At 56.0% G+C, this 15,499-nt stretch overlaps 1 protein-coding gene across 1 annotated transcript; it reads right to left on the bottom strand.

Annotated features, from left to right (window-relative positions):
• Positions 1-3,890: 3,890 nt before the first annotated feature.
• On the bottom strand, positions 3,891-4,379 carry BKCO1_6400038 (beta gamma crystallin protein; the record flags this gene model as incomplete). Its single annotated transcript, XM_020278191.1, has 1 exon — positions 3,891-4,379. The coding sequence occupies one exon, from the start codon at positions 4,377-4,379 to the stop codon at positions 3,891-3,893; it is 489 nt and encodes a 162-aa protein (XP_020126483.1).
• Between the last annotated feature and the right edge of the window lie 11,120 nt (positions 4,380-15,499).

Genomic DNA, 15,499 nt, shown 5'->3' with positions numbered 1-15,499 from the left:
TTACTACCGGACACCGCAGCATCAAGTCGCCCCCCCGCCCGGCCGCCATGCGCCGCGTCGAACCTGCTCCACGAATTGCAGATACACTTTGTCACTCACTGTATGCACCATGGCTAGCACGACTATTGCATCAAACCTGCCCGTCACTTTGATATCGGTCCCGCACGCCCGCTCCGTAGCCCCGCCCCGCTACCACTCTTTCGCAGTCGCTGAGGGGCTCTTGTCTCTGCTGTTGATATTCTGACTTTCTCGAGACCGGGTCATTGGTACAGGCGCCGCTGTAGTGTTGCTCTCTGGAGGTGCGGGTGTCAGTTCGAGGAGGCAAGGTGTCGGGCGCTGGTGTAGAAAACAATGGGTCTCCTACTTGATGTAGTCTCAGATATGATGGTCACGTATTGCAGTCACTAGCGTTCACTCTACATGTCCTCAAGATTGAAAGTGAATGCCAACGCTGCTACGAACTGGCGGTTGCTGGCCGATCTGAGTCCATAGTGAACACCTGCGCAATGCCCAGAGGTCGCCCCTTCCACATCGGTCCGCTGCCCTGTTGCCTGGCACCCGGTTGCCCCACCAGCCCAGGCGGACTCCACGTGCCACCGGATCAACCGCACCCGTCGAAAAAATTATATAAACCCCCGCACCCCCCTCAAGCTCCTCTTCTTTTCTTCTTCGCTCTCTTTGCCATTTGGCTTAGATCCGAGACAGTGGAGTCTCTGTTCTGGGTAACACCGGAGCAACCGCCTACGGGCGGAATCTTGTGTTATCTTATTTTTGGAAATGGGGGAGTGGCCGGCTGGGGCGTCGCAGCACCCATGTCACTTCCCACTGTGTCGCCTGTATTGCACTGTCTCGGGCTGATGCGAACTCTTTTCGTCTTTTGTACTGGCCTTGAGCCGGTCTTTGAGGAAGAGGATTCAATTAAGAGGATGCGGACGAGCTCCGCCAGTTCCTTCTGCGCCGGTGACGCTGCTATCTGCGACTCACATGCCGCTCGTATGCCAGCTCGCCTTGCGCCGGCGCCTTGCTTGCCTTGCTTCTGGTTGGCTGAGAAATGAAACGTGCCTGTTACGGCCGTCGCGCGCTTCGCTTTGTGTTGATGGCGCGCTGCCTGTCTTCCGTGGTTTCGGTCTGCTCTCGCTCCATCATGCGGGTGGCGGCGGCGCACTGGGATGGATGGATGCCATGCGACTACCAGCAGCCAGGGACCTCATGCTGGTCCAATTTCTTAAGGGTGAGCTCTGAGTGCGGAAGCTGCATTTCCATCACCGGATGGGCTGAGGCGCAAATTGATGCCAGACGGCGCGACCGTGTCAGCCCACGACGCTTGAACGGCAATACTGGCTGTCTACATGTAGATGTCATCGGCTTGTTCTTTACCGGCTAAGAGGGGGATTTGAGGAGACGCAAGCCATGTGGGCGGGCTTATATCCTTATCTCTATGGTGGGATGCACGCCAGTATGAACTGCACAAAGCCCATCCGAAGCTATGTAGGTAGCTTTACTTCACGATATGTCACGTATGCGCACAGCAAAACAGCAGCAAGACAGGCAATGGAACTGCGCGTGGAGTGGAGGGAATTTCAGGCTTTCAGCGCGGTCTGCGCTTGAGTGAGGGTGCCGCCCTCCAGCACCAGCCCGCGCAAGCGTATCCTGTAGCTCGCTGCCACCTTCCTGAAGCAGCCGCCCCGCCGTTCCTCTACCCTGCCGGCTCAACCACCTACCTACGGCTCATTCAGCTGCGGAGAGACTCTATGCGCGCAAGCATCTCAAATCCCGCTGCCATCACTGTCACATCACACAACCGCTCCCGTCACCGTTTCAGCTCCTCGTCGAAGCTGGTCACCGCCGCGCCAACCTGAGTGATGCCACCACCAAACAGAGCCTCGGACTCGACAGCCAGGACGCCACGCTCTGGGAAACATCCCACTTCCCAAGTCCCAGAGCCTCTCGTCACGCTCAAGACAGATCCGTTGTGCGTCCAACCTCCAGGCTGCCAGCGCTTCACACATCATGCGAGCAAGTTCAGCCCGTTCGTCTCGCCCAACGCTCCGAGTGGCAACTGATGAGTGCGCCGCGCTACATCCAGTCCAAGCACTGATGAAACAGGCCCTAGGGATTTGTGTCCGCATACGGCTCCTCCCTTCACAGCTGTCACTTGCACACAGACAGCTCCATCAGCCAGTCTATCCCGCCGCCGACCTCATCGCTCCAGCACTCTCCACATAGCTACCATTCCGAACACGCTCTTCAGTGAAATGCCAGCAACAGACTATCCGAAATGCAACTCTCTCGGACACAAAAAAGATATGAGAAGCGCGCGCCGTGTCCTGGTCCGCTGAGGAACAAGGGCGCCTGGCTCATCGTCAGCCAGGACGGACCCAACGCATGGGATGACCGCACCTGGAGAACCGGACAGCTCGGAATGCGCTGTGAGTCTGGCAAGCGTAGTTGCCCCACCCAGTGGCGCTACAGCATGCCCCTTCCACAGCGGGCGCGATATTCATGCTGTGAATTCAGGACGGATAACCAGGCCTCCGCTAGTGCCGCTGAGAGAGCTATATGTTTCAAGAGGACTGGTTCAAACGAATAGTCCCTGGTCGTTGAGGCAGATGATTCTTTGCTTCAAGCTCGACCCGCGGCAGCTCGGCGGAGGAAAGAGAGACAAGACTGCCTGTTTGTGAGTAGGTCGAAGCGGACGGAGTAGGCGTGATGATTGACAGCGGTTGGTCATGGATGGTAGAGGGAAGCGGCGGCCATTAACTCGTCATTATGGTGCCCAAATTTCTCGCTGAAAGAGCAGTTTTACGATACCAGCTACGCAGCGGCGGCCTGTACAAATCATCACTGAGATTCGTACCCCACCTGCGCCAAACCCTCGCCGCACTCAGAGTCCTTACATACATACACGCACAAGGGTGGTAGGGTTCTATCACTTCGCAATACATGATGCCCACACAATTCTGTCCTTCGGCCGTCCATTTGTCCGCGCAGACACGCGTCGCTGCAGCCTGACACGAGAAAAGCGGCGTCAAAGGCGCTATAAGGAACGTCCGATACCCTCCCATCATCGATTCGGGCTTGATCCGCAGCTACCCACGGAAGATGTCTCGCTAGCGCCTAGAAGCTGTCTGTTCTCGATCTAAGCCCAAAGGTTGATGTTCTGACAAAGGAGGATCGAGATGGCCGGTATAAAAGCATATGAGTCGATAGAAGGTTCCTCTCTGAAGTGTGCTGCGGTGATGTGCTGAAACTGCGATGGGGTTCAGAGTGTGATTGGAACAGACACGAAGGTGTCTCCATTCATGCGTATAGTGCTGTCTGGCACTTACATAGGGAGCGAATGCTTGGTCCGCAACCGTTCCAGCCATCTAGAATATGCGATGATCCATGCGATAGCGGTAGCTTGTCAGCGGAAACGTTGCGACAGTGCGGTACTTAGGATGGCGCATATACGCTGAGGAGCGGAAAAGCCGCTATCCCCAGCATACTTCGAGACTGTTTCAACATCTCGATAACATGCGAAGATGGGCACCATCAGGTAGGGAGTGTACGGGGTAGCTTTCGTTTCTACACGACGCCGGTATCAGCCTTCCTGGGAAAAGTATGATAGAAAACGAGTCCTGTAAGGCGGTTCGACTATCATATACAGCACCTTCATCTCATAGCTCGAACGTCAGCAGAGGGATACGAACACCAGGTATGCTTCGCATCTCAGGAACAGACCGGTCGTTAAAACATCCACCGCTCTTAAGCGCGGCAACACAAGCCTACATTCCAAGTATATACAGACCAAAAAAACGCAGCTTCTCCCCAACCCCAAAACAAAAACCAGGCCCCAAAACACCGCAGACACGGAACCCGAACAAACAACCTCGACAAGAATGCGCCCCTCACTGCTGCGAAGGCACACACTTGAACGAGCTCCCCTGATCATTCAGCCCCGAACCCCTCCCCAGATCCAAGATGCCCGGCGCGCGGAACTGCGCATACCGCCCGTTGCAATTCTTGTCGGCGTGCAGCCAGCACAGCCAGCCGGGGTTGACGTAGATGCTGCTGACGCGGTCGTTCCAGTAGGACTCGAAGTTGTAGCACGACCACTGCTGGATGTCTTGGTTCTTGCACGCGCCGCCGCCGTTGGCGTGCTGGCAGTAGCGGATCTTCGGCGGGAGCGGGGCCCAGCCGCGGGCGGAGATGTCGGCGGCGGCGGCGGCGGCCGAGGGCGCGACGGGCGAGTCCGTGCCGAGGTCGGGGACCGGGTAGGCGGGGCCGAACTCGGATGGGGTGTCCGGGGAGGTGGGGGTGTCGCCGAGGGACTGGGGAGCCGCGAGGGTGAGGGCGGCGGCGTTGAGGGTGAGGAAGATGGCGGTGGTGAGCTTCATGGTTGGGTGTGGTGCGTAAGGAATGTATGTAGGTGAGTTGGGTTTTGACTACTGATTTGGTGAGTACCGATGAAACGAGCGGGGAGAGAGTGGTCCATATACGCGTCTCAGACAAAGAAAGGCAATGCCGCCCCTTCGAAGATGGCTCATGAAGGGGACGGTCTCGGCAATCGGTGTTGATATTGTTCTTGGCTTACTATTGTTCGCCACTGATATTGTTCTTTCCCCCTCAAGACGTTGCTTTTAAATTGCATGATTGGAAGCAGGGGTAGAGCGGCCTAGCCTTTCGAGGTTTGATTCGATCGTTGAAGCTGCCAAACTCCTATCGTCCATTGATTGGTGGAACCTACATGGTGAAATTTGCTGTTGTACATACGTTCATTAGCCGCATAAGTTTTGGGTTCAGTTTACAATCACAGAAGAGGAGATCGTCTCCCTTTGGATCCCTGTAGTTTCACAAAGAGCTGCGAGAAGTTCCTCCGATGTTCCTTTGAACAGAGCAGTGATGAATCACCCTGGTGGCGTCCGAAACCCCACCACGCGTGCATGGAGACGACCTCAATGAACGCGAAGTTGGACGCGTTGACCGCGAGATTCTCGTGGAAGGAGGACATGTGGAAGGTAGGGAGGGCGCAAGCTACTAGCGGTCCAGCGCTATGCATTTTGTAATGAAAACAATGTCGGCTTCGGTGAGACTTGCAGATTGAGTGCCTTAAGCCGTAGTAGACTCAATAGTCAGTTGTGAGGAGACAATGTGGTGCTGAGAGATGAACGTCCAGTAAGGGTTCGTGAGTCAGCCTTGGGCAAGGCATCTTCCTGGACTGTGAACCTTGTGTCAGTGGCGGCAATCATCTAAGTTTGACAGGGGCAGAAACACATAGATCATGAGGGCCACCTGATGCCATCTTTCTTAGCGGTCTTGAACATCTTCCAGTATTGCGGGACGCAATGTGCAGCGTGCTCAAAGGCAGTGCAAAGACTGGCTGAAAGATGGGTCCTCATGACCGAAGGAGGATGAGAATCTTGGTGCTGATGTGCAATGGTGCGCCGATGATGATGAAGGCTGCAAAGACGACACTGGCGTGGCTCAAGAAGTAGCAGTAGGGTCCGAAGAGCATGATGACGCGAAGCAGGGGCTTGAGCTAAATCAATACCTTACGCGGAGCCGGTAAGCCTGATTCTCCACTTACCATACATCCTCCAAACCAGATTATTCCACATGCGACTTCCAGTGTCCATCTATGCAAGGCATTGAGCCCTCCAGAGCACTGAGTACCGTGAGGCATGACATCCAACAGAGACGCGAACTGCCAGGTCTCACGTACCTCGTCGAGCTCCAACGTGGCTCATTTTTATCTTCCCCCCGCCTAAATCCGGCTCTGCACATTCTCATCCACCGCCATCCGCCGGTGCTGACAAGCGCCTTTGTGGTGTATAGCCGCGACGCTGACTTTTCTGGTCTTGAGGGAACTTGATGGGAGCCTCGTCCCACATGGAGAGAGCGATTCGGTCATAGAACTGAACGAAACTGGTCGGGCCTTCAGACAGTGGTATTGTTATATTGTATGATAGCGGCGGAGGTGTTGTAACTGCGAGTACTTCGAGAGGGCTAATGACGGGACGTTGGAGGCTTCGTTTGCGAGAGAAATACAGTAGATACACTAAAGGCTTCGTGGTCAGTGACATCTGCGCTGGAAGAAAGGGACGAGCCTATTGCGCAACTTGGAATCTTTTCGACTAGGTGAACACCCTGTCTTGGCCGGTATTGAGGCTGTTCAAGTTGCTGGCGATGCGAACGAGGGCGGTAAAGCTGCTACCGAGTCTTCTCAAGCTTTGAAGATGATGTAGAACTTAATTTATGAGCTCGTTGAAGGCCGGTCGGCCTAGGCATCGTGATAATCATACTGCTATCCAGAGTTAACAGAGTCAAGAAAGAAGCGCATGGTTCGACTGTAACAACTACCTCGTACGGCGAGAAATCTTTGCACACGGTACCAGATGTCGAGGTGCCTCTAGAGGCGTCTTGATACCTCCACTGGTCGTCAGCTGGTCCGCCTACTGAGATAGAGCTGCCTTGAGATGGCTGACACAGCTGAAGGTACCGCGAATAAAGTTATATGCCGGGTGTGGTGCGCACGACACAGTCCCAGTCGCTGACGGTGGTGCCTATAGTGTTTGTCTGACCGCGAGGTATGCTAAAATTAGTAGTGCCCAGGCGTTGAAGGCCAGCGGCGGGAGGGTCGTCAAGACCGGGTGGTGGAGAGGAAGGTTGAATGGCCAGCACGGCGCGTGGCGTGTCTCGGTCTCAGAGTTCTTGGGCGTGCGGCTGGAACTTCTAGCGATCATCCTCGCGGGCAACTGGCGGTCATTGTTCAAGCTGAGAGGAGGGGTTCCACGTCGCTGTGCCACTGGTAGTACCGTAGCGGACCACCACTCGTCGCTATATTGACCAGATCCGCTGCTGCCAAGCTGATCTCGTCCATTCGGCAGTTTGCGCGCACATTTTGGGAGGCGACAGCGGCTCTGCACAGCAGCAGTTCCACCTCGTGCCACTTGATTGGATTCTGCCGTCGGAAGACGCCCTCGTCTGCTCCCTCCTCTACTTGCTCTCCTTATTCCTTGCCTCGCCCTTCTTTCTCATCGCATCCAGTCTATCCTCAATCTATCCTCCTCCATCCACCGTCGCGGTGTGGGTGAGGAGCTCAGAGAGGGCCAGTGAACGGGCTTGCGTGCGGGTGAGGTGTTGCGCTGGGGTAGCTGGGGAGGAGGCACCGCACTTTACTGGAGTTTCTTTGCAATTGTCAGCCCTCGTCTATGCCTGCAGTAGCGGGTGGAGATGTTGCGTATCAAGACCGGGTCCTGCTCAGAAGAGGCAACAGCGCGCGCGGTTGTCGCTGAAAGGGTTCCTGCCTCGCCATCCAAGGCCTCGCCTCCAGCACCAGACCAATTTCCCGTCACCGGGCGCGTCCCCGTGACTAATACCGCTCCGAAAACGCGCCTGCCATCTTTAGCTGCCTGCGGTGCTTCCCTCCCAGCCTGATCTATTTCAACCAGCTCCTTGCCTCCTCACTTCTTCTCATCCAGACCTACACAACACCCCGAGCTCTTACTTCCGCCGCCTCAACAACATCTGCTGCTCACTGCATAGTTTCACAAAGCCACTTCCGGTATGTGTCTTCCCCTTTCATACTCTCTGTTTGCGTGACAGCGCTGCGCAGAGTCACGGCGTGGAGATGATTAGGCTGACGCATCTGACAGCAGTGACGGCGGCAGCAAGCCCTGCACAACCACACACTCTGGCGCGCCCACAAAGCTTGCGTGCCGGATCCTTGAATCACCTCACTTCGACACAGCTGGTAAGCAGCTTGAACAGCAGACAACCTTCGTGAACATCGCTGACTTTTGGTAGACGCTTCTGCGAGCGGTCGCACACTCGGCTTATACCAGCGCAAACCGTCCCTTGCCGGGCCGGCCGGCGAGTCCGCTTCAGCCTCCATTTCGAAATCCACCTCCATCATGAGCCAATCCCTCGTTTACACCTGTCAGAGAGGAGAAGCTCGACGCGGTTGGCGAAGAAGCGCAAACACGAGTGGTCCGCTGGAGCCTCGGCCTTGGACAAGAACAAGAAGAAAAAGAAGGAGAAGAATTTGCTTCGAGTCCATCTTGATCATTGTCATTGTCGTTAAGCCTCGACTTCTTCAGTCGAGTGCGAGAATGGCGCGGTCCGCCTTCAAGGAAACCACATGGATGACCGTGGCTTTCTGGAGTCGTCTCACGAACCTCCACATTGACCTCCACAACCCTCTACCGTACTACAACAAGTCGAACCAAAAGGACTTCATCAAGGCGCTTCATGATCGCCTCGGAAGCTTCTTTGCAGCAATGCCAGAGCGAGCGTCGCAAGGCTCGTACCAACTGGGCCTCCCCGACTCGCTACGATACAAGGAATGGCGCCCTGCAGATGGTGCTACTATTATGGAGAGGCAGGATCGTCCTCCCGAGCCTACTGTTGAGCTCACTGCCGAGTACAGTGCCAAGATGGGCCCTCGGGAGTTTCTCTCCAGCCACAATCGTCGTTCATGGTGGATGAGGGCAGTTCCGTCCCTTCGGACTGCCCTTGGGAGAAATCTCTCCAGCCATGGACGTCGATTGTGGTGGATGAGGGCCCGTCTTGCACTTTCGCTGGCGTGATGCCGCGTTCTGCGTTCTTCGGACTTTTGGGGGAAACCTCAAGGCCGCCGTTCCTGTTCTCTCGGATCATACTCGCCTGTACTGCCGCTGCGACCCGGCCCAGGCCCAGGCCCGCACCGTGGCTTGCGCGGTCCTCCGCAATGGAGGACGACAACAGGTCTTTCTTTCCTCGCTTGCTACATGCCACTGCGGTGGCGTACCCAGCTGGATGAGACGGTGGGAGAGAACCGGACCACCGGGAGGATGGAACCCGGTGGTGAGGCCGTCAAATCCCGAATTCTACTGCTCCAATCCCGGGCATCATGGCCGTTCCGCCAGACCGGTGCTGGTGCCCAGTGGGCCAAGTTGACGACAAGCATCATCATCATGAATAGATGCGGAGGGCTCTCCCTGCCCAGCAATCCCGCGGGCAACAACGGAAAGGGCCGGGAACCCCGAAGGCCTACACTTCCCAAGGGGGAGGTTAGGGCCTCCCGGCACAGCCGCGCGCCTTCGTCGCCGTCGACCTCAATCGGGTGGCAACGAAGAAGAGGTTAGGTCTTGCGCCCAAGGAGAAGGAGACGGGTCCCAGCGCCATCCAGCCCCCCGCCTCACGTCAGGGGCGGGACACAGGTCGGGGGCCGCAGCATCATCAGCTTGCCCCCCGGTGTCCTGCCTCGTGCAGTGGGCTCTTGAGATGGAAGAGTCCATGGCTGGCCGGATTACCATCTCTTTCCAAACACCTGGGGTTGCTCCCTCCCGCCTCTAGCTGGGTCCCACCTACCGGCTTGTTGTGCCGGAAAAAAGAGCGCTCTGGGGGAACTGGGGCTACTCTATGCGGCATGGCCAGCCTGAGAAAGGGAGTTCTGGAGACGGACTCCCGCCTCGGGTTGGTCGTGCCGACGCATCTGTTGTGGCATAGAACGGACGAGAAAGGAGACATGGCTGGAGGTTCAACACAATCGGAATCGGGAGTGGGGGCTTGGTGGGGTTTTTCGTGTGGGAAAGAAGACGCCTTGTTTGCTTGATGGAATAAATCAGAGAGATGGGTACTGTCGGACGGTGATCACCGGCGGGGACAGGTAGAAACTGGTCGACTGGATGTCTCATTACACGCTGCTACTACGTGGGGTTTATATAGATGGACGAATGAAGGGGCAGCGCTTGCAAGGCTTAACAAGGGTGTTGATCAAGATGAAGCGTTGCTGAAGATGATCCTGTTGGGTTGATGATGATGAGCCTCAACGTTATTGAATATACGTGATGTCCAACAGGTATATTAATCGAAGACAGACTTGATTAATTGATGAGGTTGCGGGAAATACTCGTGCAAGGACCAAACGTGAGTGATGACTATTGTAGCTCAGCGTACTTCCGCGTTCTTGATCTGCCAACTGTGCCATCGCAAAACACGCCGGGAAGCTCTGATTAGGGAAGTCGACAAGCATGGACGGACCTCTCAATGGGCAAGTCCGCCGAAGAGAGTAAAATGGAAACCTCATGAACGGCCTAGGAGGTGTGTGTGAGTATTCATTTTCTTTCAACTCCCGTGCGATACTGCCCAGAGTCTCAAACATAGGTAACCGGCCGGTATTCCACAACACACGCAGGCGCGCTTCAACCGATGACCCTTACGGCCCCTCTACTTTAATGGAAATCCAAATGTTTCCCTTCCCTCATATCGTCCTTCCAAGAGCTATCCGGGAACAAGCAGTGCTGTTTGGCGTGCGGCGCGAAAGAGGGAGCACGAGACGGGAGCCGACGTGTTGAGCAAAAGTGTGGACAGCGGAAGGGGCCAGCGTGGGGCGAGACAAGAACTGAACTTTGCAACGCGCGTTGGCATCAGCAAGACGCCCCGGCCAACAGCTGGTAGTGGAGCGTGCAGTCGCGGCGAGGCGCTCCAAACGGCTTTGCGGCCATGCTTCTGGCTCGGGCAGAGCGGGCCCAAGGGGTCACGATACGGACGTGGTGATCTCCGCGGCGGCCAGGCGCTCGGGATTTCGAAATGATCGAGAGTATGCTGGCGCTGGGGGGTTCTTGACAAGGAAGAACCGGCCGGGTGAAAAGTCCGAAGGGCATCATGGATGCCCGCTGGCGAAGTTCGTGTTGATCGAGTCTTCGTTCCTGTCCAAGAAACGCGTGGATTGTCAAGGATTGTGGAGGTGTTCCCAAGAAGGGGGGGCCTTATTGATCAATTCACTTGGTCTGCTACTCTCGAAGGCCGTCGAACAGTGCAGTCCTTCTCGGTCGTATCAGAGCACAAACATTCAGCGAGCTGTGGTGGTATACAGATCAGTGTGAGGGGTGGTGATGCGGAGTGAGGGACGGCTTACCGCATGCTGTTCCAGATGTCGAAGGGGTCGGTGGTGTCGTTGCGACGGAGGTAGTTGTAGGGACGGGTGTATTCGTCGCAGGCGAGACTGAACTTCTACCAGTTTTGGCTTCGGTGAAGCCGGCACACCCTGTTGACGTTAATGGTGCGTAGGTCTTCGACAACGTCCACGCTGGCTATCAGGGGAAGGTCCATGACAGCAAGAAGACTGCCATACCTGATGTTAAAGCAGGTAGAAGCTCTGGGAAATGTCAAAGCCGCAAGTTAGCGCAGATCTTCCCGTCGACGCGGTTCTGCTGGCAAGTCCCCGGCGGCAAGCCAGATGGCAGGATATAGCTCAGAAGTGACACTTCACAGCCTATCCGCCAGACCATCGCAATTGGCCTTCAAGCAAGTGTAGTATCTCCGCAAAGCGCTCGAGCTTCTTTGAGCGAGCAGTTCGAGTAGGGATCGCATGGCGAAGCAGGGTCTCGAAATCGAGGCAAAGCCGCGGAAGGGGTTGCGGCGGCGGAAAGCCAGCACAATGGGCAGACTCGCTTTCGGTCTGGTACTTTGAGAGGTGTGCCAGCTAAACATCCAAGCAGCACAGTCAATGTTGACGCCGAGTAGGATGGATAGAGCAGGCAACTTACGCGTGTGGTGCCACACCCGCTTGGACACGGCTCGCGGGCTAGACCACTAAGCGCCATAGATGTGCCCCACTTCCACTCCGCTTCTGTTGTTCCCACTATCCACACTTCTCCTGAAGTACTGCTCGATAGGCAGACCCAATACCCCCCTGAAATTCCGCCCTTGAACGATTATCACCCGGATTATGTAGTGGAGCCTCGGGCGATGTGCAAATGGTTGAGCGGCATGCGAGAGGTTTGGGGGGCGATGACGAGAGCACGAGCGGCTGGAGGGTATTGGCTGTCAAGGTAGGATCGTCCGGGTCTGAAGGACCGAGCTATGGCGGTTGTCAGCGGCAGCAAAGCCAGAAAGGTGTGAGCAGGTGGAACTTGCCCTTCCACGAGGAAAAGGCGCCCAGGTACTACGACGTTATAGACCGGAGCCATTTTAGCCTGCGATAAGGGGCGGTCTTCGGGGTCCTGTCTGCTGTGGACTTCTTGGAGGGCGAGATTGACGGTGGCGGTGGCGGAGACACGCAATGGCTATGGTGGTAGCGGCGGCAGTGATGATGGCGGCGTCGTTACGGTGGTGGTGAAAGGCTAGACGAGCGGGAGGTAGAGGAAAATGGAAGGACGAATGGCGAAGATGTGTCAGTGGCTGGTGGAGAAGCATGCGCTCGGACTCGCCGTGGTAGTGACGCCCCAGGTCTGGGTCGGCAACTGGCGAGCGTGTTTCAGAAGGATCCTTACAGAAGCTGACAACGATGGGTGCGGAAATAGCTCACCGAAGAGCATGCGCTCGGCTAGGCGGTCTTGATCAGCCTGTGGGAGTGTTGTCAAGTTAGGGCATTGAGGGTGGCATTGCCGCTACGAACTTACCGCTGGGGTGAGGCTGTCGCAGGACTGTCTGACCACTTGATCCGGGTGGCGGCCTGACAAATTCGAAGCTACGGAAGACTTCATGGGCCGCGGTGATGTGCCGAAGCTCGTGAGCGCAAACAAAGACGAGAAGCGTAGTAGCCAGCGGGTACAGCCTGTCCGCCGCGAGAGTCGCCACCACGCGTCACCGTAGCTAAGGCGCGCGTTGCGAGTGCCCAAAACACCACGTCTGCGGGCGCGCAAGTGGCAAATAGCATGGTAAAGGCCACGAGCGGCGACAGGCGGGCTCCAACGTAGCTCAACACCAAAGACGCAAGCAGCCAGCACGTCACGATCACAAGGCAATGCAGAGAAGGCTCTTCTTCCTCAGCGACCCGAGCAAGTCGAGTCGACCAACGAAAAAGAAAACTGGAATTCGCATCAGCCCCAGACAGTGCAATAGAGGCGACACTGTGACCAGTGACAAGATAGGCGGCGCCCAGAGGCCACCGGCCAGTTTCCAAAAACTAGATTAATCAAGAAAAATGCCCCCGTAGGGGCGTTTTAGAGATTAAACTAAAAAGAACTGCTACTGCAATTTATCTTAGCCAAAATGGCAAGAGAGCTTAAGAAGAAAAGAAGAGACGGAGCTGGGCGGAAGGGAGGGGTTTATAAAGGTCTGGCCGCGGCATGCGCACGGGGCCATCACACCGGGCAACGCCTAGCTAAGCGAGTGATGGGGTGCATGCTACCCTCTATTTCGGCAGGTACGCCACTGGGCCATGGTTGCCTAGGGCGCTCACTCTTGTGGCGGTCCAATGGAATGCCCTGGAAGCTGCCATGACGTAGGAAGTGGCACTCCAGCGAGAGCAACAATCATTTTTACCGTGAGTGCGAGCGCAGAAGCTACAGCCCATGTCCGGCAAAAGCTGCTGTAGAGATCCTCATGCTCTTTACTTGGAGACTCAAGGACTTGCTGTCCAGCTCGTTGACGCCCGTAGCCACCAACGTCCATCTCTTGCGCCCTCGAACCGCATGCCCGGTCTCAAGCAACATTCATTGCGTCTTCGACCGTGAGAGCTCCCTTTGCTGGAGCATCGAAGAGTTTGCACCAGGCGCTGAAAGTTCTGCCGCCAACATCGCTGCAACCGACCACTAATATCTCGCTCCACGGAGCTCTCTGTTCGGTCTACATCACTGCACAGTCTCCTCGCGTCCATGGTGAGCCAATAACTCCTCTCCTCCGCCCACCAGCCAATGCGCCACACCGAAGTCCTGCATCGAACAACTCGCTCTCGCTCCTTAGCACCGCGATCGCCGTCTCACGACCTATGCCCCAACCCAATCCCACCCAACCGCGCAACCGCATGCCGACACTCCGATAAACGTCCTCACGAGCACGGCATCCGCAGTGCTACTTCATATAACAGGGGGACCGGAAGCACCGACTTCGCCCGAGAGTGTGCCCGGCTGCCACGACCAGGGTGAGCTGAGCAGAATGGAGACTGGCGATGGTGGCGCCAGCCGGTCAGCTGAAGATACCGCATGCGCACCGAAGCGCATGGCGCAGGCATAGAAACAACGCGCCTTGTACGGCTTGTCGCTCACGTCTACGATCAGCCCAAAGCCCCGAATAAAGCAACGAAACTCCGTTGGTTCTGTGGACTACGCGGCGGACTTCATATGGTAGATGGAATCACGGACGCCGGAAGAGTTCGCTAACCATTCCAGGATGCCATCCGTCGTCGAGAGTGTCATGCCTCTGCGAGGTCTTGAGCACTGGGGGTGGTGGTCTCCGGAAGAAGGCGGGTGAGTGGTGCGTAAGCAACCCGCTGCAACGGGCTTTGTCCAGACACTTACAAGAGAGCACACAGTCTATAGGTCTCCCACGAGCCGTTGGAAATGAGCGGACAGAAGCTCCCACTTACGAAAGTGATCCTGCAAAAGAGCGCGACCTACCAGATCTATCACTACGCACTCAACGCCCATACGCCTTCCCATCCATCAGCCTCGCCAGTCCTGGAAAGTCAACTACACAGGAATGGAAACATGGCAGAGAATCTGGAGTCGCACGGATGGCACAGCGAGTCATCAAAGCGGAGAATATACAGGCTGTTTGTACTAAGAACAGGGACCCCCTATTGAGGAAAGCTATGGGGCGGGCCAGATGGCGAACGGGACTCAAGACAGGTTAGCGATGATGAACAGCTTGGACGCTGGTTCAGCAAAGACGACAGTGCAAAAGGACTGACCATTTCGAGGCCGCTAAAGCCGGAAGATCCCTGCCGATCGCCTATCCAGCGGCACCGAGGACGGAAGACAGAACGCGGGCGGTCGACGGACAGCCTTCAGCCGGGCGAAATTCCATCTCTCCTTTATTCCTTTGTCTTCTTCTCACTCTGTACGTTGTTCTGTCTCTCCTCTAAGTCTCTCCATTGCCTTTATCCCTCGAGTGTGCTATCCGAACTCTCCATTAATGGCGATATGCAGTACGACGTTCCTCTACATCGAAAACGGGCACCGCTTCCTCGGGCATGCCGAGCATGTTCAATTCAATGGCAGAATTGTAATTATTTGGTTCCCGCCGCGGTATAAGTGCGAAGATACTAGTAAACGGCTGCGTGAGATGATTCGGGCCCGGACGTCAGACTACATACATCAGCATAGGGTTCGCGACACGGTGGAGAATCAGCCGTGGAAAGATACGAGGCTTAGATCAAGGCTATTGCTTGTACAACGGAGAGAAGAAGATGATTTACAGGTCGAGCGGTGAGACGGTAATGGTGGAACAACGCCGCTCTTTGTAGGCCCGCGCGGTGGTGGAATAGAGGTGGTAAGGTAGAGCGAGCATCTAGAGTGCTCGTTGTCGGAAGAGCGGTCATTATTGTCAACATACATTTTGGCAGCTACGCAGGGTGGAGGAGGTAATAAAGCAGTCCCTCCGTGTGTATCTTTTAGACCCCGTCAGTGGACCAACTACCCCGAAGTAAGTCATCTAACAGAAAGAAGGTTAAGGTATTACGTTCGTTCATCCCTTCGGTAGCCCCTCTATCTCCAGAAATACCGAAACTCTTGCCCTCTCTCCTGCATTCAAAGTTCAAACCACCCCCTCCATCCTTTCACAGCGGCGGAAGACCTCCTTCAACGTCAAG

Source organism: Diplodia corticola, assembly GCF_001883845.1.
Source record: "Diplodia corticola strain CBS 112549 chromosome Unknown scaffold64, whole genome shotgun sequence".
NCBI lineage: Eukaryota > Fungi > Ascomycota > Dothideomycetes > Botryosphaeriales > Botryosphaeriaceae > Diplodia > Diplodia corticola.
This window is presented reverse-complemented; position numbering and strand designations above follow the sequence as displayed.